The 15,753-nt window shown below is 31.5% G+C and overlaps 1 protein-coding gene and 1 long non-coding RNA gene across 2 annotated transcripts; one reads left to right on the top strand and one right to left on the bottom strand.

Moving 5' to 3' along the window:
* Positions 1-1,897: 1,897 nt before the first annotated feature.
* LOC25492599 (DNA damage-repair/toleration protein DRT100) lies at positions 1,898-3,268 on the top strand. Its single transcript, XM_013600764.3, has one exon. It carries the CDS (start codon positions 1,940-1,942, stop codon positions 3,041-3,043), a length of 1,104 nt encoding a protein of 367 aa, XP_013456218.1. The 5' UTR covers positions 1,898-1,939; the 3' UTR covers positions 3,044-3,268.
* An 8,582-nt stretch (positions 3,269-11,850) lies between these two features.
* On the bottom strand, positions 11,851-13,442 carry LOC25492598 (uncharacterized). The gene is made up of 3 exons (XR_003011372.2): positions 13,292-13,442; positions 13,095-13,199; positions 11,851-12,087 (listed from the first exon to the last, which is right to left on the bottom strand). It is a non-coding gene; the product is annotated as an uncharacterized lncRNA (long non-coding RNA).
* Between the last annotated feature and the right edge of the window lie 2,311 nt (positions 13,443-15,753).

Here is a 15,753-nt window from a genome sequence, read left to right as displayed (position 1 = left end):
CAGCACAAATATGATTGCTAATGATGAACTTCAAAAAGGTAAAGGTGCAAATCAAGTGGGTACAACCCGGAGAGGTTGAGATACTCGATGAAGCTCTCTTTTTTAATCCATTTGTAGCTTAATGAAAATGTATGATGCAACCTACACTGTTATTGATAATATTATTGATGAAGGGGCTACTTATTCTCAAAGAGGTGATGCTTTAGCTGCTAGTAAAATGTTATCATCATTTGAATTTATTTTTATATTATACTTGATGTTTGAGAAAATGGGAATAAATAATATTCTTTGTCAAGCATTGCAATCACGCTCTCAAAACATTTTAAATGCAATGCATTTTGTTTCTACTTCAAAATTACTTCTTCAACAACTGAAAAATGATGGATGGTCTAATTTGCTAGAAAATGTGAAATTGTTTTGTCTAAAACACGAGATATATATTCCTTACATGAGTGGGTTGATATAGGGTTGTAGGTTGTAATAGATTCCCATATGAAGAAATTATGGAGCATCACTATAGGGTTGATATTTTCTTAGTTGTAATTGATTCTCAAATGAAGAAATTAAATTAGAGATTCAATGAACAAACCGTACGTTTAAGTACAACTTTGGATCCTAGAAACAACTACAAGGAATTCAACATTGATAATATTTGCAGGTTAGCTTGTAGCTTTTATTCTCTTGATTTCATTGACTACAAAAAATTTCTTATGTATTTATTAGTATGTTACATTGATTATAGTTGTAGGTTAGCAGAGACTTTCTATTTTTATGGTTTCACTAATCAAGAACAAATTCATCCGAGGTTGCAATTAAGACATTGCATTGCTGATATGTGTCAGTCTTTTCAAAATATAACAACATTTTCTGAGTTGTGAAAAAGATTAGTAGAATTGGGGAAGTCAAAACGCTATCATTTAATTTAGAGATTGATTCGTCTTGTTTTGACCCATGCAGTCTCCACAACAACAACAAAGAGAGCTTTCTCAACAATGAAAAATCTCAAGATAAAACAAAGAATCAAAATGAGTGATTATTTTCTTGCAAATATCTTGGTTATTCACATTAAAAAGGACATTGCAAGTCAGTTTAGCTCATGCAATTATGGATGAATTTGAGTCTTTGAATGGTCGCCGAGTTCGATTTTCATAAATAGCTACTATTAGTTTTTGTTTCTTTTGGTACAAAATCCCCTATTCTACTCGGTTTTTTGGTACAATATGTTGTTGCTGCATTTTTGGTATAATATGTTCTTGGTTAGTCAATATATTTTATGAAGAACATTTTATATAAGTAATAGTTATTGTGAATTTGTTTTGTCTATCTAATTAGATCAGTTTAATTTTTTATTTCTTTATATGTGACCATATCATAGAAATATTGTTAACTTCGTTGTTGAAGTTGAAAGATGAAAATGTAGAGAGAAATTTAAGTGAGATATATATGTAGAGAGGATGGAGGAGTTTGGATCATGTTCCTCCTATTTCCTCCTTCCTCAACGGTAAGAAAAACAAACGAGTTTGAATCATCTCCCATTCTTCTTTAATTTTTTTAACTAATTTTTCAAATTCCCATGATACCTGTTCCCTTATGGTCAAAAAGAAAACCTTTTTCCCATGTTGGCATGTTCAATATCCTATTTATATTGTCAATGAAAAGGCTAGCTATCATATGATTCATATTCATTCATTATTTGTTTTTTGAAGCATCTTATTATAAAGCAATATTTTATTTATTTTCTGAGCATCTTAAAAAACTATAGTGTTGACTTAAACAAAACTCAATATTTAATACTAAATAATTACTCATATGAACTATGAAAGGGGCATAGTGGTCCAAATACCCCATAACTTAACATTATAAAACCACCATATGAGGAGCCCTAAGTTTCATGCATGCACACACACACCTCAACATTTTCACATTCCCTTCATAAACCATGTTTTCACCATTAACGGCACTGTTACTCTTAGCCATTATCTCCACCGTTACCTCCACCGCTAACTCATGTCTTCCATCAGAACTCAAAGCCCTACAAGCCATAAAAGCCTCACTCCGTGAACCTAACGACGGAATATTCAACTCATGGACCGGAACTGACTGCTGCCACAACTGGTTGGGCGTATCATGCGACGAGAATACTCGTCGCGTAGCCGATATAAACCTCCGTGCCGGAACTCTCTACACCACCTTCGAAAAAGCACGTAAACCTGGCTACATGACCGGTCAAATCTCCCCGGAGATTTGTAAGCTAACTAAACTTTCAAGCATTACAATCACTGATTGGAACGGTATCTCCGGTGAGATCCCCAAGTGCATTTCTTCACTTTCTTTCCTTCGTATCATCGACCTCGCCGGAAACCGTTTCTCCGGTAATATCCCCTCTGATATCGGCAAACTCCGCCATCTCAACCGTCTCAGCATCGCCGACAACGTCATCACCGGTGGAATCCCCAGGTCCTTAACCAACCTAACTAGCTTGACTCATCTTGACATCCGTAATAATAGGATCTCAGGATATATCCCAATGGGCTTTGGCAGGCTTCAGTATTTAGGCCGGGCTTTATTAAGTGGTAATCAGTTACACGGGCCCATCCCCGGCTCAATATCTCGAATCAAACGTCTTTCGGATCTTGATCTATCTCGAAACCAATTATCCGGGCCCATCCCGGAATCATTAGGCTTAATGTCTGTTTTGGGAACCCTAAAGCTTGATACAAACAAGCTTTCGGGGATGATCCCAAAGTCTCTTTTTGGTTCAGGAATAAGTGATTTGAACTTAAGTCATAATTTGTTGGAGGGTAATATACCTGATGCATTTGGGGGTAGGTCTTATTTTACATCATTGGATATTTCCTATAATAATCTCAAGGGTCCTATACCTAAATCTATATCTTCTGCTGCTTACATTGGTTACATGGATTTGAGCCATAATCATTTGTGTGGTCCAATTCCTAAAGTTTTGGATCATCTTGATGCATCTTCGTTTGAGGTCAATGATTGTCTTTGTGGAAAGCCACTTGAAGCTTGCAAAAAGAAGTAATGTTTGCCATCAATGTGTCTCATTGGTTAATCCAGCTTTCTCTAATAATTGTCACATTTACACACGAGTTGTTTCAAAAAGTGTCAATTTCAATTTCTAATTTAGTTTTAATTTATTTTTTTCTTGGATTATGATATCTAATTAATACTGTGTGTATCATCTGTTATCATTTTCAACATTGTATTTATGAGATAATTAAAATACAACAATGGTTATTGAGAATAATTTAGTGAAATCTTTATGTTCTTTTTAGTGTGTGTGAAATCAAATGCAAACGAAAGAGTATTACAATATCTTTATCTTTTATGTATTTTGGTTTCGTAACTAATAAAATAGAACGAATTCCTTTTGTAATGCGTACACGTGCATGTGATGAGTTTGATTAATTAATTATACATAAATGTTCTATGGACGGACACCTGATTTTCCATGCAGTTGCAATATATGGTTAGAAATAATTACGTTGAGTTGAGTTTAAATTACGTTGATTATTGTGATGAATTTGGGCTAACAATGAAGTTGAATTAACCATAATTTTGATTGTAAATTTAACTAATCATCTATCCAATCAAATTAATCACATTTTTGGAAAAGATTAACCAGATTTCATAGTATAGTTGGAGAAAAAATAGGTGTGAGAATATATTGGTCTTAAGTTATTCGATGTAATCTCAAATAATTGAACCGTCGTTTTCTTCAGTCGTCGACAATTTTGCGTTTTGTTGTTTTTTATCTATGGTATTCTGATTGTAATTAATGCATGCATGTTATCTCCGACAGATTATGTATGTATTTTCTGCATAATTAAACTAAAATAAATTGCTTCGATCAAGGTTGACCTCACTTGCTTCAAAATTGAAATTAGCATGTCTGACACATTCATTAATATCATAAGACTTAGTGAAACAATAAAATCTAAAAATTAGTTTTTGTTTCTTAAATAATGTAATGACATGATCCCATTTTAATCACGACTAGATAACAGAATATATGGTGGAGATGAATGGAGTATAGATGGTAGACAATTAGACACAACACATGTGAAGTGGCAGTAAGAAAACGTTAAACAAGGTGTTGTTGCAGGTGCATTTATGGAGAATGAAAAGGTTCCATGAGGGTGATGCGGTTTTTCCTCCTCTTTGCTTGCTCTATCATGTGGAGAGTTCTTTGATAATCATGAGAAAAGAAGATCGATTACCGGTGCTTATATTGTTGTCAATTGATGTACGCAATATAGTATATATACCGAGAGAACAAACAGCAAATTACGATGTACATAGCTCTTAGATAAGATGACACGAATCTTTTTATAGATTAACCATGGTTTTGAGAGTTTGTCATCCATAATTTGAGCTTGATTGATTAGTCTCTGCAGTTGCGCCTGCGGAGGTGTTAGCCTATATTTTCGACAGACTACAATAAGTGCAATCAACTAAGTTTGACTCAAGCGTTGAAGTAGTCTGAACCAGTTCAACACCCAACCTGGATCATGTTCGTGGACTTGAAGAGATATTAACATTCGAACTGAGAAGCTTCGACAAGCAAGCAAGATATCGACAAGCAAGCAGGATATCAAAAAGAAGTTGGTGTCAGATCAACGAGCCAAACATAGTTACTGTCGAAGAAGATATCAATTGAAATTCAAAAGGTGTCTAGGGTAGTTTTTAGCGGTTATGCCCGATGGTTTCTGTATAGGCAGTTACTTAGTATAAATAAGAGTTTTCTATAGGAAAACGGGTCACAATTCGCATACAAACAAAACTCACGCGCTCAAACTATTCGCACTATAGGAAAAACGAGTAAACAAGTTGCAAATGTATGAATTTGTGTACCACTTTTAATTCATTTATGCAATTCTACCTTTTTCTTTAAATTCCTTGCAATTTATCATTTTTTTCTTAGCGTTTTGCTTCTCGGATTCGATGCGTGTCCAATCCTTCTTTTGTACTTTTTTGGTTCACTCCAAGAACAAACATATTTTCTGTCAAACAAGAGCACAACATGCCCAAAGATTTACTGGTTGATCTCTCAAGTTAACCGTTTTCGGAAACCAACATTTGTTTACTGAGAACCAGGGTAATCAAATTGGCACGCCCGGTGGGAACATTTCAATTTTTGCACGACCCAACACTTTATATGCATAAAAAATGGTTTTTTTAAGCCATATTTAAAAAAAAAAAAAATAATTCAAAACCTTGGAAAGAAATTTCCATTGTATTTTGCAAAACCTTGAAAAGAAATTTCCATTGTATTTTTTCAAAACTTTGGAAAGAAATTTCGATTGTAGTCTTTCAAAAACCTTGGAAAGAAATTTCCATTGTACTTTTAAAAATCCTTTTTCAAAAACCACTAAAAGCAATTTCTATTGTGCACTTTTTCAAACAAAAAAAAATCCTTTGGAACAGATCGCCATAATCTTCCAAAAAAAAAAAAACTCCAAAACTTTTTTAAAAAAATAATAATAATGGTTTCAAAGAAACCATTCATGAAATGGTTTTTTAGCCATATTTAAAAAAAAAAAAAAAAAATTGTTGTTGAAACCATTAAAGGAGGACATCAATTGAATTGGAGAATCTTTTTAAAATGGTTTTGAAAAAATTTACAAAGATTGAAACTGAAAAAGTTTATGACCATAAAGATGGTTTTTGAAACCGTAGATTAAAGTATTTTTTGAAAACCATGATCATATTAAATGGTCTGAATTTTCTAAAGGCCAAGTATACATGTGTTTTGAAGTGATCTATGAATGATATATACAAATACTTCCAATTAATCTTTGTGTGATTTATTTGAAGTTCATTAATGCCAATATACCAAATTTGAATTTGGCTTGGAGAGATGAAAAAGAACTTCTGATGAAGTGATCGAAGAAGACCGTACTATGTTTATTTTTGGTATTATGTTTCAAAATGTTATTCCTCTCATGTCTTTTGAGAAACAACATTTTAAGGGACCTCTGTTAGTACCAAAAATGAAATATTTGGTCGAAATTATGATTATAATTTAGACAACGCAGATGATTTTTTTCGACATGCTGCAAAGTGAAAAGGGATTTCGACTAATAACATACAGACTTCGACACACTACAATTTCGACCAAGGAAATTAAAGTTAGAGTGCAATAAGGCAAAGTGGAACGTGTAACGGCAAAGACGACTGAGGTGCATTGAAGTTATTTCCTAGTGTCTTAGTGCATGGAAGTTATTTTCTAGTGTCTTAGGAAGTTATAAGAAGTTATTTCTATTTTTAATCTAGACCGTAGGATTTAGTGGTAAGTTTTCCTACAAGGTCTATGTATATCAGTTTGTAATAAGAACAAGGGGTTGGTTTTCTTGATTTCTTAAACTCTAACACCCCCACCACGGAGCAAATGGCTTCACGAGTGCATGGATTGATAGATTCCAACCACCCTTTACATTCCTGCAATTTAATTTATTGTTCTTGTTTTATTTTTCTCTTTGCATTTCTTTTCATATTTCTTCTTCTTTTTAATACGCTCACTTGACCATTTTTCTATCATGAGACAACTTGTTATTAAAAGACGTTGGATGCAATTCTGACATTAATGTTCTTAAAGAATGCATGAAGTGATGTCATAAGCCACAAGACATGAACGATCCCCTTTAAAAATACATTCATGACCTAAAACCATTGATGAATAGTGGAGTTTACATTACTAAAAATTGGTGTAAACAGGAGGATATCCCACTTTACACCCAAAAAATATTGTATTGTCACAATATTAGAGCTTAGAACTCAATTTAACCATAATCCATAATCCAAAAAACTTTAATGAATAACATAATATAGGTTAGAGTATAATTATCCACTTTATTCTCGTACACAAACACATTGATACTATTCCTCAGTCTTGTCGTGAGGATACCCTGCATATAATGAATATAAAAGAAACACATAGAAAATAGAGGGTGAGATATGTTATACGACACTTAAAGTGGTACAACATTAGCAATGCATAGAAACAAACACACATATAGACATTTTTGATTGCAAACCATCTGAGGTGTACATATAATTGAACAAGAGACTTATATATCAAATGAACCATTCCTACACGTCTACTACATGTAAATCGTATAAAAAACTCATACTTAAGATATTATCTTGGGGGGCAAGGGAAGTAAAAGAAGAACACCACCAGTAAACTCTACAACATCATACGCTCATTAGTGTTAGAATGTTAGACGACTAGTCAGAGTTTCTCGACTTCATAAATATACCCTACCATTAAGGAATCATAATTAGTATGCTTAAATTCACTTTTTACCCGCTTCAAAATATCGAGATGTTGGCCCCCTTGTAAAAAAAATAGCCAAAGTCTCACTTCATGTTTAGTCCCTTTTGCAAAGCCACATATTTATCAATTGATTTAAAAAAAATGAAAAAGAAAAATAAAGAAGGAAGGTGCACATGAGAACACACACCACCGCCTCTCCCTCAACATTATCTCTCTCGCTCTTCACTCTCTCACTCATCTTCATGCTTGTTCTTCAAGCTTTGTTATTCTTCTACTTATTCTTCACTTATATATTTCAATTTCTAGATTTCTAGAATCGAACACGAAGGGAGGCGAATCAAACGTGAATCGATTTCTGGATTTTGATATCAATTTCAATTTATGGATTTTCAGAACGAACGCGGAGGGAGGAAAATCAATTTATGGATTTCGATTTCAAATGAAAAATCAATTTTTGATTCAAGAAGGATGATGGTGGTACATGAAGAATGACAGTGGTGATGTTTTCTGGGTTATGATGACGACGATTTCAATAAATTGTGAAGGAGGATGGGTCAGATTATGATTTGATGCATATTTTGTGGGTCGGGTTAGAAAGAGAACTAAGAAGAAAAGGAAGAAAATCAATGATGATGATGATGATGGGGATGATGAATCTCGAAAGAGCATGGGTGTTGGTGATGAAGGATAAGGATGGGTGTTGATTTTAATTTTGGTGATGATGAATATGGACAGAGCTATATGCATAGTTTTAAAACTCGGCTCGGCCATCGACTCGGTAGAGGTATTGGGTCACTGGGTCGATGGTCGAACCACTGGATCATTGGTTGAACTGCATGGCTGAATCGGATCAAATCGGATGACTCGGTTAGATAACACGGTGTTTAGATTAAAACTGCATAGATATTTAATCATGTTAATCTGTTGACTCGGTCAATCTAAAAACTAAAATAGTGACACATATAAAATAAAAATATATCCAACAAATATAATTTCATAGACTAATTATTATGAGCTTTGAATAAAATATTTGAGCTTTAATTATATGCTTATGTTTATGTTTTTTACAAAGATTATATATGAAAAAATATTATATAAAGTTATGCTAAGAGGTATTTTTGAAAGAAAAAAATTAAACCAAAAAATACCGTGAGGTATTTGTATTAAAAAAAAAAAGGCTTAATTGCACTTTTCCCTCCTATCTTTTGTCAATTGTGCGATTTTGCACCCCATCTTTTGTCAATTGTGTTTTTGTTCAAAATCATCATTAAAGGGGGCAAAAGATGGGGGTGCAAAATCGCCCAAAACAAAAGAAGATGGGTACAAAATCGCACAATTGACAAAAATATAGGGGGCAAAAGTGCAATTAAACACAAGGATGTCCATCTAACCAGAAAGGGGATAAAAGATGGGGTGCAAAATTGCTCAAAAACAGAATTTGCTTTTTATTTTAAAAAAAAATGGCATAAAAATTGAAATGAATTTGCTTTTTGACAAGATGGCACAAACAATGTTCTTTATCCAAAAATCTGTCATTATATAGGTATTAAAAGAAACTTAAGCACAAGAATTGATGGTACTTCAGTGGGTGGGGATTTTGCTTCACGAAGCAGGTCACTGCTTCTACTCCCACCAACGCTACTTTTTGGAAAATAATGAAAATAAAATTTGTTCTTGCTTCAAACCGGTGCGGTTTGTTTATACCGCCGGTTCATCAAGTTTTATCGGTTTTAACCGAGTCGCAGCGGTTCGTGCCGGTTTAACTGCATGACCGATCTGTCATGTGGCTCGAACCAGACACCCCACCAGTTCCTGGTCGGACTGGTCCCGGTTTTAAAAACTATGGCTACATGGTTCGTAATGTTTTTTATTTTTATTTTTCTTTGTTTTACTTAATTGATGGTACTTCAGTGGGTGGGGGATTTTGCTTCACGAAGCAGGTCACTGGTTCAACTCCCACCAACGCTACTTTTTGGAAAATAATGAAAATAAAATTTGTTCTTGCTTCAAACCGGTGCGGTTTGTTTATACCGCCGGTTCACCAAGTTTTATCGGTTTTAACCGAGTCGCAGCGGTTCGTGCCGGTTTAACGGCATGACCGATCTGTCATGTGGCTCGAACCAGACATCCCACCAGTTCCTGGTGGGACGTGGGACTGGTCCCGGTTTTAAAAACTATGGCTACATGGTTCGTAATGTTTTTTATTTTTATTTTTCTTTGTTTTACTTAATTTCTGAAAAGAGAATAGTAAGTTGCTGAGTTTGATGGATTGTTGGATTAAGATTATAATGAATGAGAAGGACGTTGATAAATAAAGAAGGAAGAGAAAAAATGGTTGGAGCTTCTCATGTGCCCCCTTCCCATTTTTTTATTTAATTTTTTATTATTTTATTTCATAATATGTGGACTTTCCTTTATTTTTTTATTCAAAAAATAAAATATATAGTTGATTTTTTTTTTTTTTTTTTTTTTTTTTTTTTTTTTTTTATGTTATGTTGCGTGCCATGTAGTATTGACTGGGTCAAAATTAGTGTTTTGCAAAAAGGGCTAAACATGCGGGATGACTTTGGCTATTTTTTTAGGCTAAAATATTGTTTTGGTCCCTGCAAATATGTCTCGTTTTGGTTTTAGTCCCTGCAAATTTTTTTTGTTGTTTTTGGTCCCTGCAAATATGCCTCATTTTGGTTTTGGTCCCTGGCTCCACTTTTGTGATGATTTGCACACGTGGCACATGATGACTGAACCCATTTATTAGAGAAATAGTCCCTGCAAAATCTTTTGATTTTGAAAAAGGTCCCTGCAAAATATTTTGTTTTTGAAAATAGTCCCTGCAGGGACTATTTTCTTGCAGGGACTATTTTCAAAAACAAAATATTTTGCAAGGACCAAAAACAATAAATTTTTTTTACAGGGACTAAAACCAAAACGAGGCATATTTGCAGGGACCAAAACCATATTTTAGCCTTTTTTTTATAAGCAGGCCAAAATCGCTACACTTTAAAAGTTAAGGGATGAAAAATGTGTTTAAGCCTAAATATAATATTATTAGGGAAACTATGAATATGATGAACATTGACTATGAGTATGAATATCGACTAAGGTTGTGGTTATGAATGAATACCATAACATGACTAGATCGTTCAAACAAACATAACTAGTTCATCATTTTTTGGAAGAGATTATTTTTGAGAATTCAATAAGGATTCATTGATGTTATGCCACTATATTGTGTATATATTGTGTATGGATGCACAAGGTTGATTATTTTTTGGTCCCATATTTTAGAAAGGATATTATCATTATTTTGAACATGGCTAGATAACACTATAATGGTATATTCTGGCCCAGATTATAGACTCTAATAGACTTATAAAATTTATAACCTACGAGAAGAAACACGCCGCTTTCACAGTGTAAGCAAGAGCCTTTTTGACATCAAGAATTATCAGTTTCATTGCCAGAATTTAATTTAGCATGCATCGAATAGCTAGGAATGATCTGAAAGGAACCTTATTTATGATGTATGATATGATTGAGTCAAGATGAATAGTGGTTTATTTGTGTGTTTTACTTACTTCCGTCTTATTATTATGATGTTTCTAGAGTCTTAGTCCCAATTTAAAATGATTATCCTTTATGGGACTTTGAATTTTATTGTATTGTTAGAGAACCCCTTGTAATATGTGCAAACTAGATAGTTTTATTTGTGAATATAAAAAATATTATTATGAGTTAGATAGGAAAACCCAAGGAGTGTATATAGATATATTTATATCTCAATTACCTTACCCACTTAGTACAAGTATAAGAGAAATATGGGATCTCAACCGGTAGAAAATTGTGATACTTTATGAAGAGGTATACAAATTTTATATGAAGAAATAAGAAAACAATGCCTAAAGAGAGAAAATATTAAAAATCTAAATTTAGGAAGAAATTCATTGTGTTGTAATAAGTTAGGATTACACCTATTAGGAGGAAACTATGGATGTCATAAAAGAATAGAAAAAGTTATAAAAGAAAAGCAACATTAAGGAAAACTTATCCAAAGAAAAAGGCCTATAAAAATACTACGAAAAAGTATTTTAGAAAAAGGAAACAAACACCTAGAAAATATTGTCCAAAAGAAATGTGTGTTGGAGATGTAATATAGAAGAGTGGTGATATTTGAACATCCATTTGAGACAACTCTTGTGACAATTTCTTTTCTCTCTCTTTTTATTGGTCAAAAACAATTGAGAGAGAAAAATGAAGAGAGAGAATAAGAGTATAATGTGAGTATGAGAGAGAAGGTTGTCAAAAAGTTGTCATAAAATGGATGTACAAATATCATTTCTCAATATAGAATGAAATTATGCTAATGAATGTTCAAAGAAGAAAGAAAAAGATTCAAAAGAAACTAAGGAAAAATCAAAATTAATAAAGAAAGTATATAAATTATATAATTTAGAACCTTTAGAGGATGAACTAAGTGATAGTGATTGTAGCGTATATGAATATATAGAAGATGTTATACCTTTAGAAGAAATAGATGATGAACTATATTAAGATGAAACAAAATCTGAATAGTACTTATATTAAAATAAAAATTGAAAGAGAAAATAAAGAAACTGAAGCTTATATAGATACATGAGCGAGTATTTGTATAGCAACAAAAGTATTATTTAGTAAATTGGAAAAAATTGATAAACCATTAAAAATTCAAATAGCTGATGGATCTATACATCCATTAAATTGGGTAGCCACTAGAATCACCTTAAATATTCAAAAGAAATTATGTATAGTACCTACAATATATCAACAAGAAACATGATTAGACATGATTATTTATATATCAATTAAAGTCCCATATTTTAGAGGGAAACAATTAAAATAAATTATTGATATTTCTATTATTCATTCTTCAAAAGATGCCTATTTTCTCCCAAAAAAAGTTTTATTATTGAAAGAGTTAGAAATATGAATTGGTTTAGTACTTTTGATTGTAAGATAGGATTTTAACAAATAAGATTAACCGAAGAATCTAAGGCCCTAACAACATTTAGTTGTCCTCAAGGTTAATATGAATGGAACGTACTTCCAACGGGTATGAAACAATCACCAGATATTTTACAAGGATATTTTATCTAATTTATATTGATGATATACTAGTCTTTTCAAATAGAGAATTAGACTATCATTTTAAAAAGGTAAAATTAGTACTTATTAGATGTCTTGAGCATGGAGTAGTATTAAGCAAAAAGAAGGCCATTATTGACCAAAATAAAATTAATTATTTAGGATTAGAAATTGAAAGAGGAAAAATTTTAATGCAAGAACATGTGCTAGAAAAACTTCAGAATTTTCCAAATAAAAAAGTAGAGGAATAGTGTTATGATAAAGCTGTATAATATGATCAAGTCAAGATGAATGGTCTCAAAGGAACTTTACTTAGGATGTATCATATGATTGAGTCGAGATGAATGATGGTATATTTGTGTGTTTAATTTACTTCCATCTCATTATTTTGATGTTTTTAGAGTCTTTTACGAGGCTTTGAATTTTATTGTTTTGTTAGCATACCATTTGTACTCCTTTTTCAATATATATATATATATATATATATATATATATATATATATATATATATATATATATATATATATATATATAACATAGTACTAATACGATCAAAGAAATTGAAAAGTCAAAGAATTACATGAAAATTTAGGACAAATTATAAGACTAACAATATTATAATGAGAAAATAAAATAAAATAAAAAGGCTTAGCTGAATGAAGAAATAATTTTTTACCTGGATTTCTAGGAAAGCACACACAATAACCATGAATACACTTCAAAAGATGTTCAAAAGGACCAGGATATTTTTTCTGACAATCAACGTCGGTGTCACATGCTTCTGAAATGTGAAATATGCATAAAGTAATATTACTAAATATGAGTTAATAGCGTGTCTAAGATAAAAAGAGGAAAAAAGAAAAATGAGCTTACTTATTAGACCCTCAATTACATCAAGAAACAATGAAACATAAATGATTGGAATATAAAAAAGCATGAGAATTTCAGCCATATTTTTATTTATGATTTAACTTTGCATATAACAAATGGTGAATTGTTTTCTCACTTTATATAGTAAAAACATCATCCAATATTTACATCAACTAAATGGTTTTTAACAATTCTTCCGTTGCATGAAATTTATTAATAAATTAGAATAATTATTAGATGTCACTAAAGTAAATTTATGTATCATTTTTGTCCTTTTAACTCATATAATAGATCTTACATAAAAATGTTGCTTGTAATATAGTTAAAACCTAGTTACCAATATTTAATCATTTTTTATTACTAATCCAGCATTCAAGAACATACATACGTACACACACAGACACACACTCACACACATACATAGAGAGAGAGGTGATGGCGGAAACCAATGTATCATTTGAATATTGTGGTTAATAAAATGTATTTAGAAAGGGATACCTTAGTAAAGGGGACCAATAAGATTCAATGGTTCATATTAGTCAGTGATAGCCAATGATTATTTACTCTACACCTATAAACGGTGAAGAAAAATGGCAAAAAAAATCATAAAAGATAGTTAATACTCTAGAATGGTGACATAATTATTTATAGGAATAATACCACAATGAGATAAAATATTTTTATATTAATTTGAAGTATTGACAGTCCTTCTTGGTATGTAGTTTTTACAATTTTGTCTTTAATCATGTTAGTGTTCTTTCATCATTAGTTAATTTTAGGATTAATTTGATATATTTCATTGATTTTGAAATCATGAATTTAATAATACGTTTATGCTTTCATATCCTTAATGAAGTACAATTTTTTTCGTAATTTTTTTCATTGTTTTTATGCAGTGTTGAGATTGTTGACAAATCAATATAACCTATATGTGGTATTTTAATCATTTTTTTTTTGGAAAAGAAGTTATGTTGAGCTTAGCTTGCAATTGATATATGGAACAGCTTGCGGTGCATCAAATTTATGTTTTAGACAGTATATAATAATTTTACACTTATTTTAGGGTTTTAACATCAAATGAGTTAGAGAAAAATAGCCTAAACACTTGAAAAACTATGAAATGAGAATTAAAAACATGGAGAACAAGAAAGGGAACGAAAATGATAAAAGAGAATTAATATTAGTCGACAATGGTGACAAGATCATTTATATGAATAATACCCCCAATGAGATGATACTATGTTTTTGTATCAATTTAAATAATTGATAATTCTTCATCATATCATATGCATATTTAATTGATTCATTTCCTAAATTATCTTAGTTGCCTTTGGTCATAAGTTAAATTTAGGAGTTATTTTTATATATTTTATTGGTTTTTAATTCATAAATTTAATAACACGCTTATGCTTTCATATATTTTTTTTTATTATTAACCATTCATTTTTCATAGCTTGTTTTTTCATTAGTTTAAGGCAAGGCTGGGATTGTTGAGAAAGAAACATAACCTTTATAGGTATTTTAATCATATTTAGAATTACATATTTCAAAAAAGTCAAATAAATATTAGTACCTAACTTTGTTTTCTCTTGATTTTATCAAATGAATATCAATCATCTCACTGTATTAACCGTAGGGGTGTGGGGTTTATTATGTTGGGAACAATGTACTGGGTTTTAATTTAGTGGTTAAATAAAATGTTTAATAAGGGGAGACCTTATATTTAAAGGTGGCCAACAAAATTCTCTAGTTTAGATTAGCTATTGATATCCAATTGATACTCTATACCTATACCTATAACATGGAGAAGAAGAAAGTAAAGAAAAATCATAAAAGAGAATTAATAGTTAAGAATGGTGACAAATTATTTTTATAGGAATAATACCCATAATGAGATGATAATCTATATATTTTACTGTTTTATTTCCTTAATTATCTTAGTTATCTTTGGTCATTAGTTTTTTTTTTAAAGGCCAAAAAAAAAAAAAAAACACACACACACACATATTAACCAAGAATAAGTCTCTTAAGCACAAGATGTACACAAAGAACAAAGTTACATTACAAAAAACTCCAAAGAACAGGAAATAACAGTCAACCAAAGAATATGATTAAGCCTTCAGAAATGATAATCAAAATCGAACGCAACATATGTCGATTTTAATCATCAAAAGGATTGTAAATGTTCCTTGTTGTGCATAAAAATACTCCAATTTCCCGCTTTCCAATTGACCCAAACCACCGATAGCCAAATAATACCAAAGGCCAACCGAACATGTTTCGAATATCCCCCTAACCCACCAAACTGCACTAGATGAACCAATAAATTACCATGAGTTGTCGTTGACAAACCTAACCAACCTGAAACTAGAGACCAAAGCCGATCATAAAAGTCACATTTAACAAATAAATGATCCATGTCTTCTAACAATCCACAAACATCCGAACAGTTGTGATAAGTTAGA

The sequence above is a fragment of the Medicago truncatula genome, chromosome 4 (assembly GCF_003473485.1).
Source record: "Medicago truncatula cultivar Jemalong A17 chromosome 4, MtrunA17r5.0-ANR, whole genome shotgun sequence".
Classification (NCBI taxonomy): Eukaryota; Viridiplantae; Streptophyta; class Magnoliopsida; order Fabales; family Fabaceae; genus Medicago; species Medicago truncatula.
The sequence above is the reverse complement of the archived record's forward strand: the minus strand, read 5'-3'. Positions and strand labels throughout refer to the sequence as shown.

What these genes read in the sequence shown, in the direction of transcription:
- LOC25492599 (XM_013600764.3), top strand. Translation starts at nt 1,940, where the DNA reads ATGTTTTCACCATTAACGGCACTGTTACTCTTAGCCATTATCTCCACC.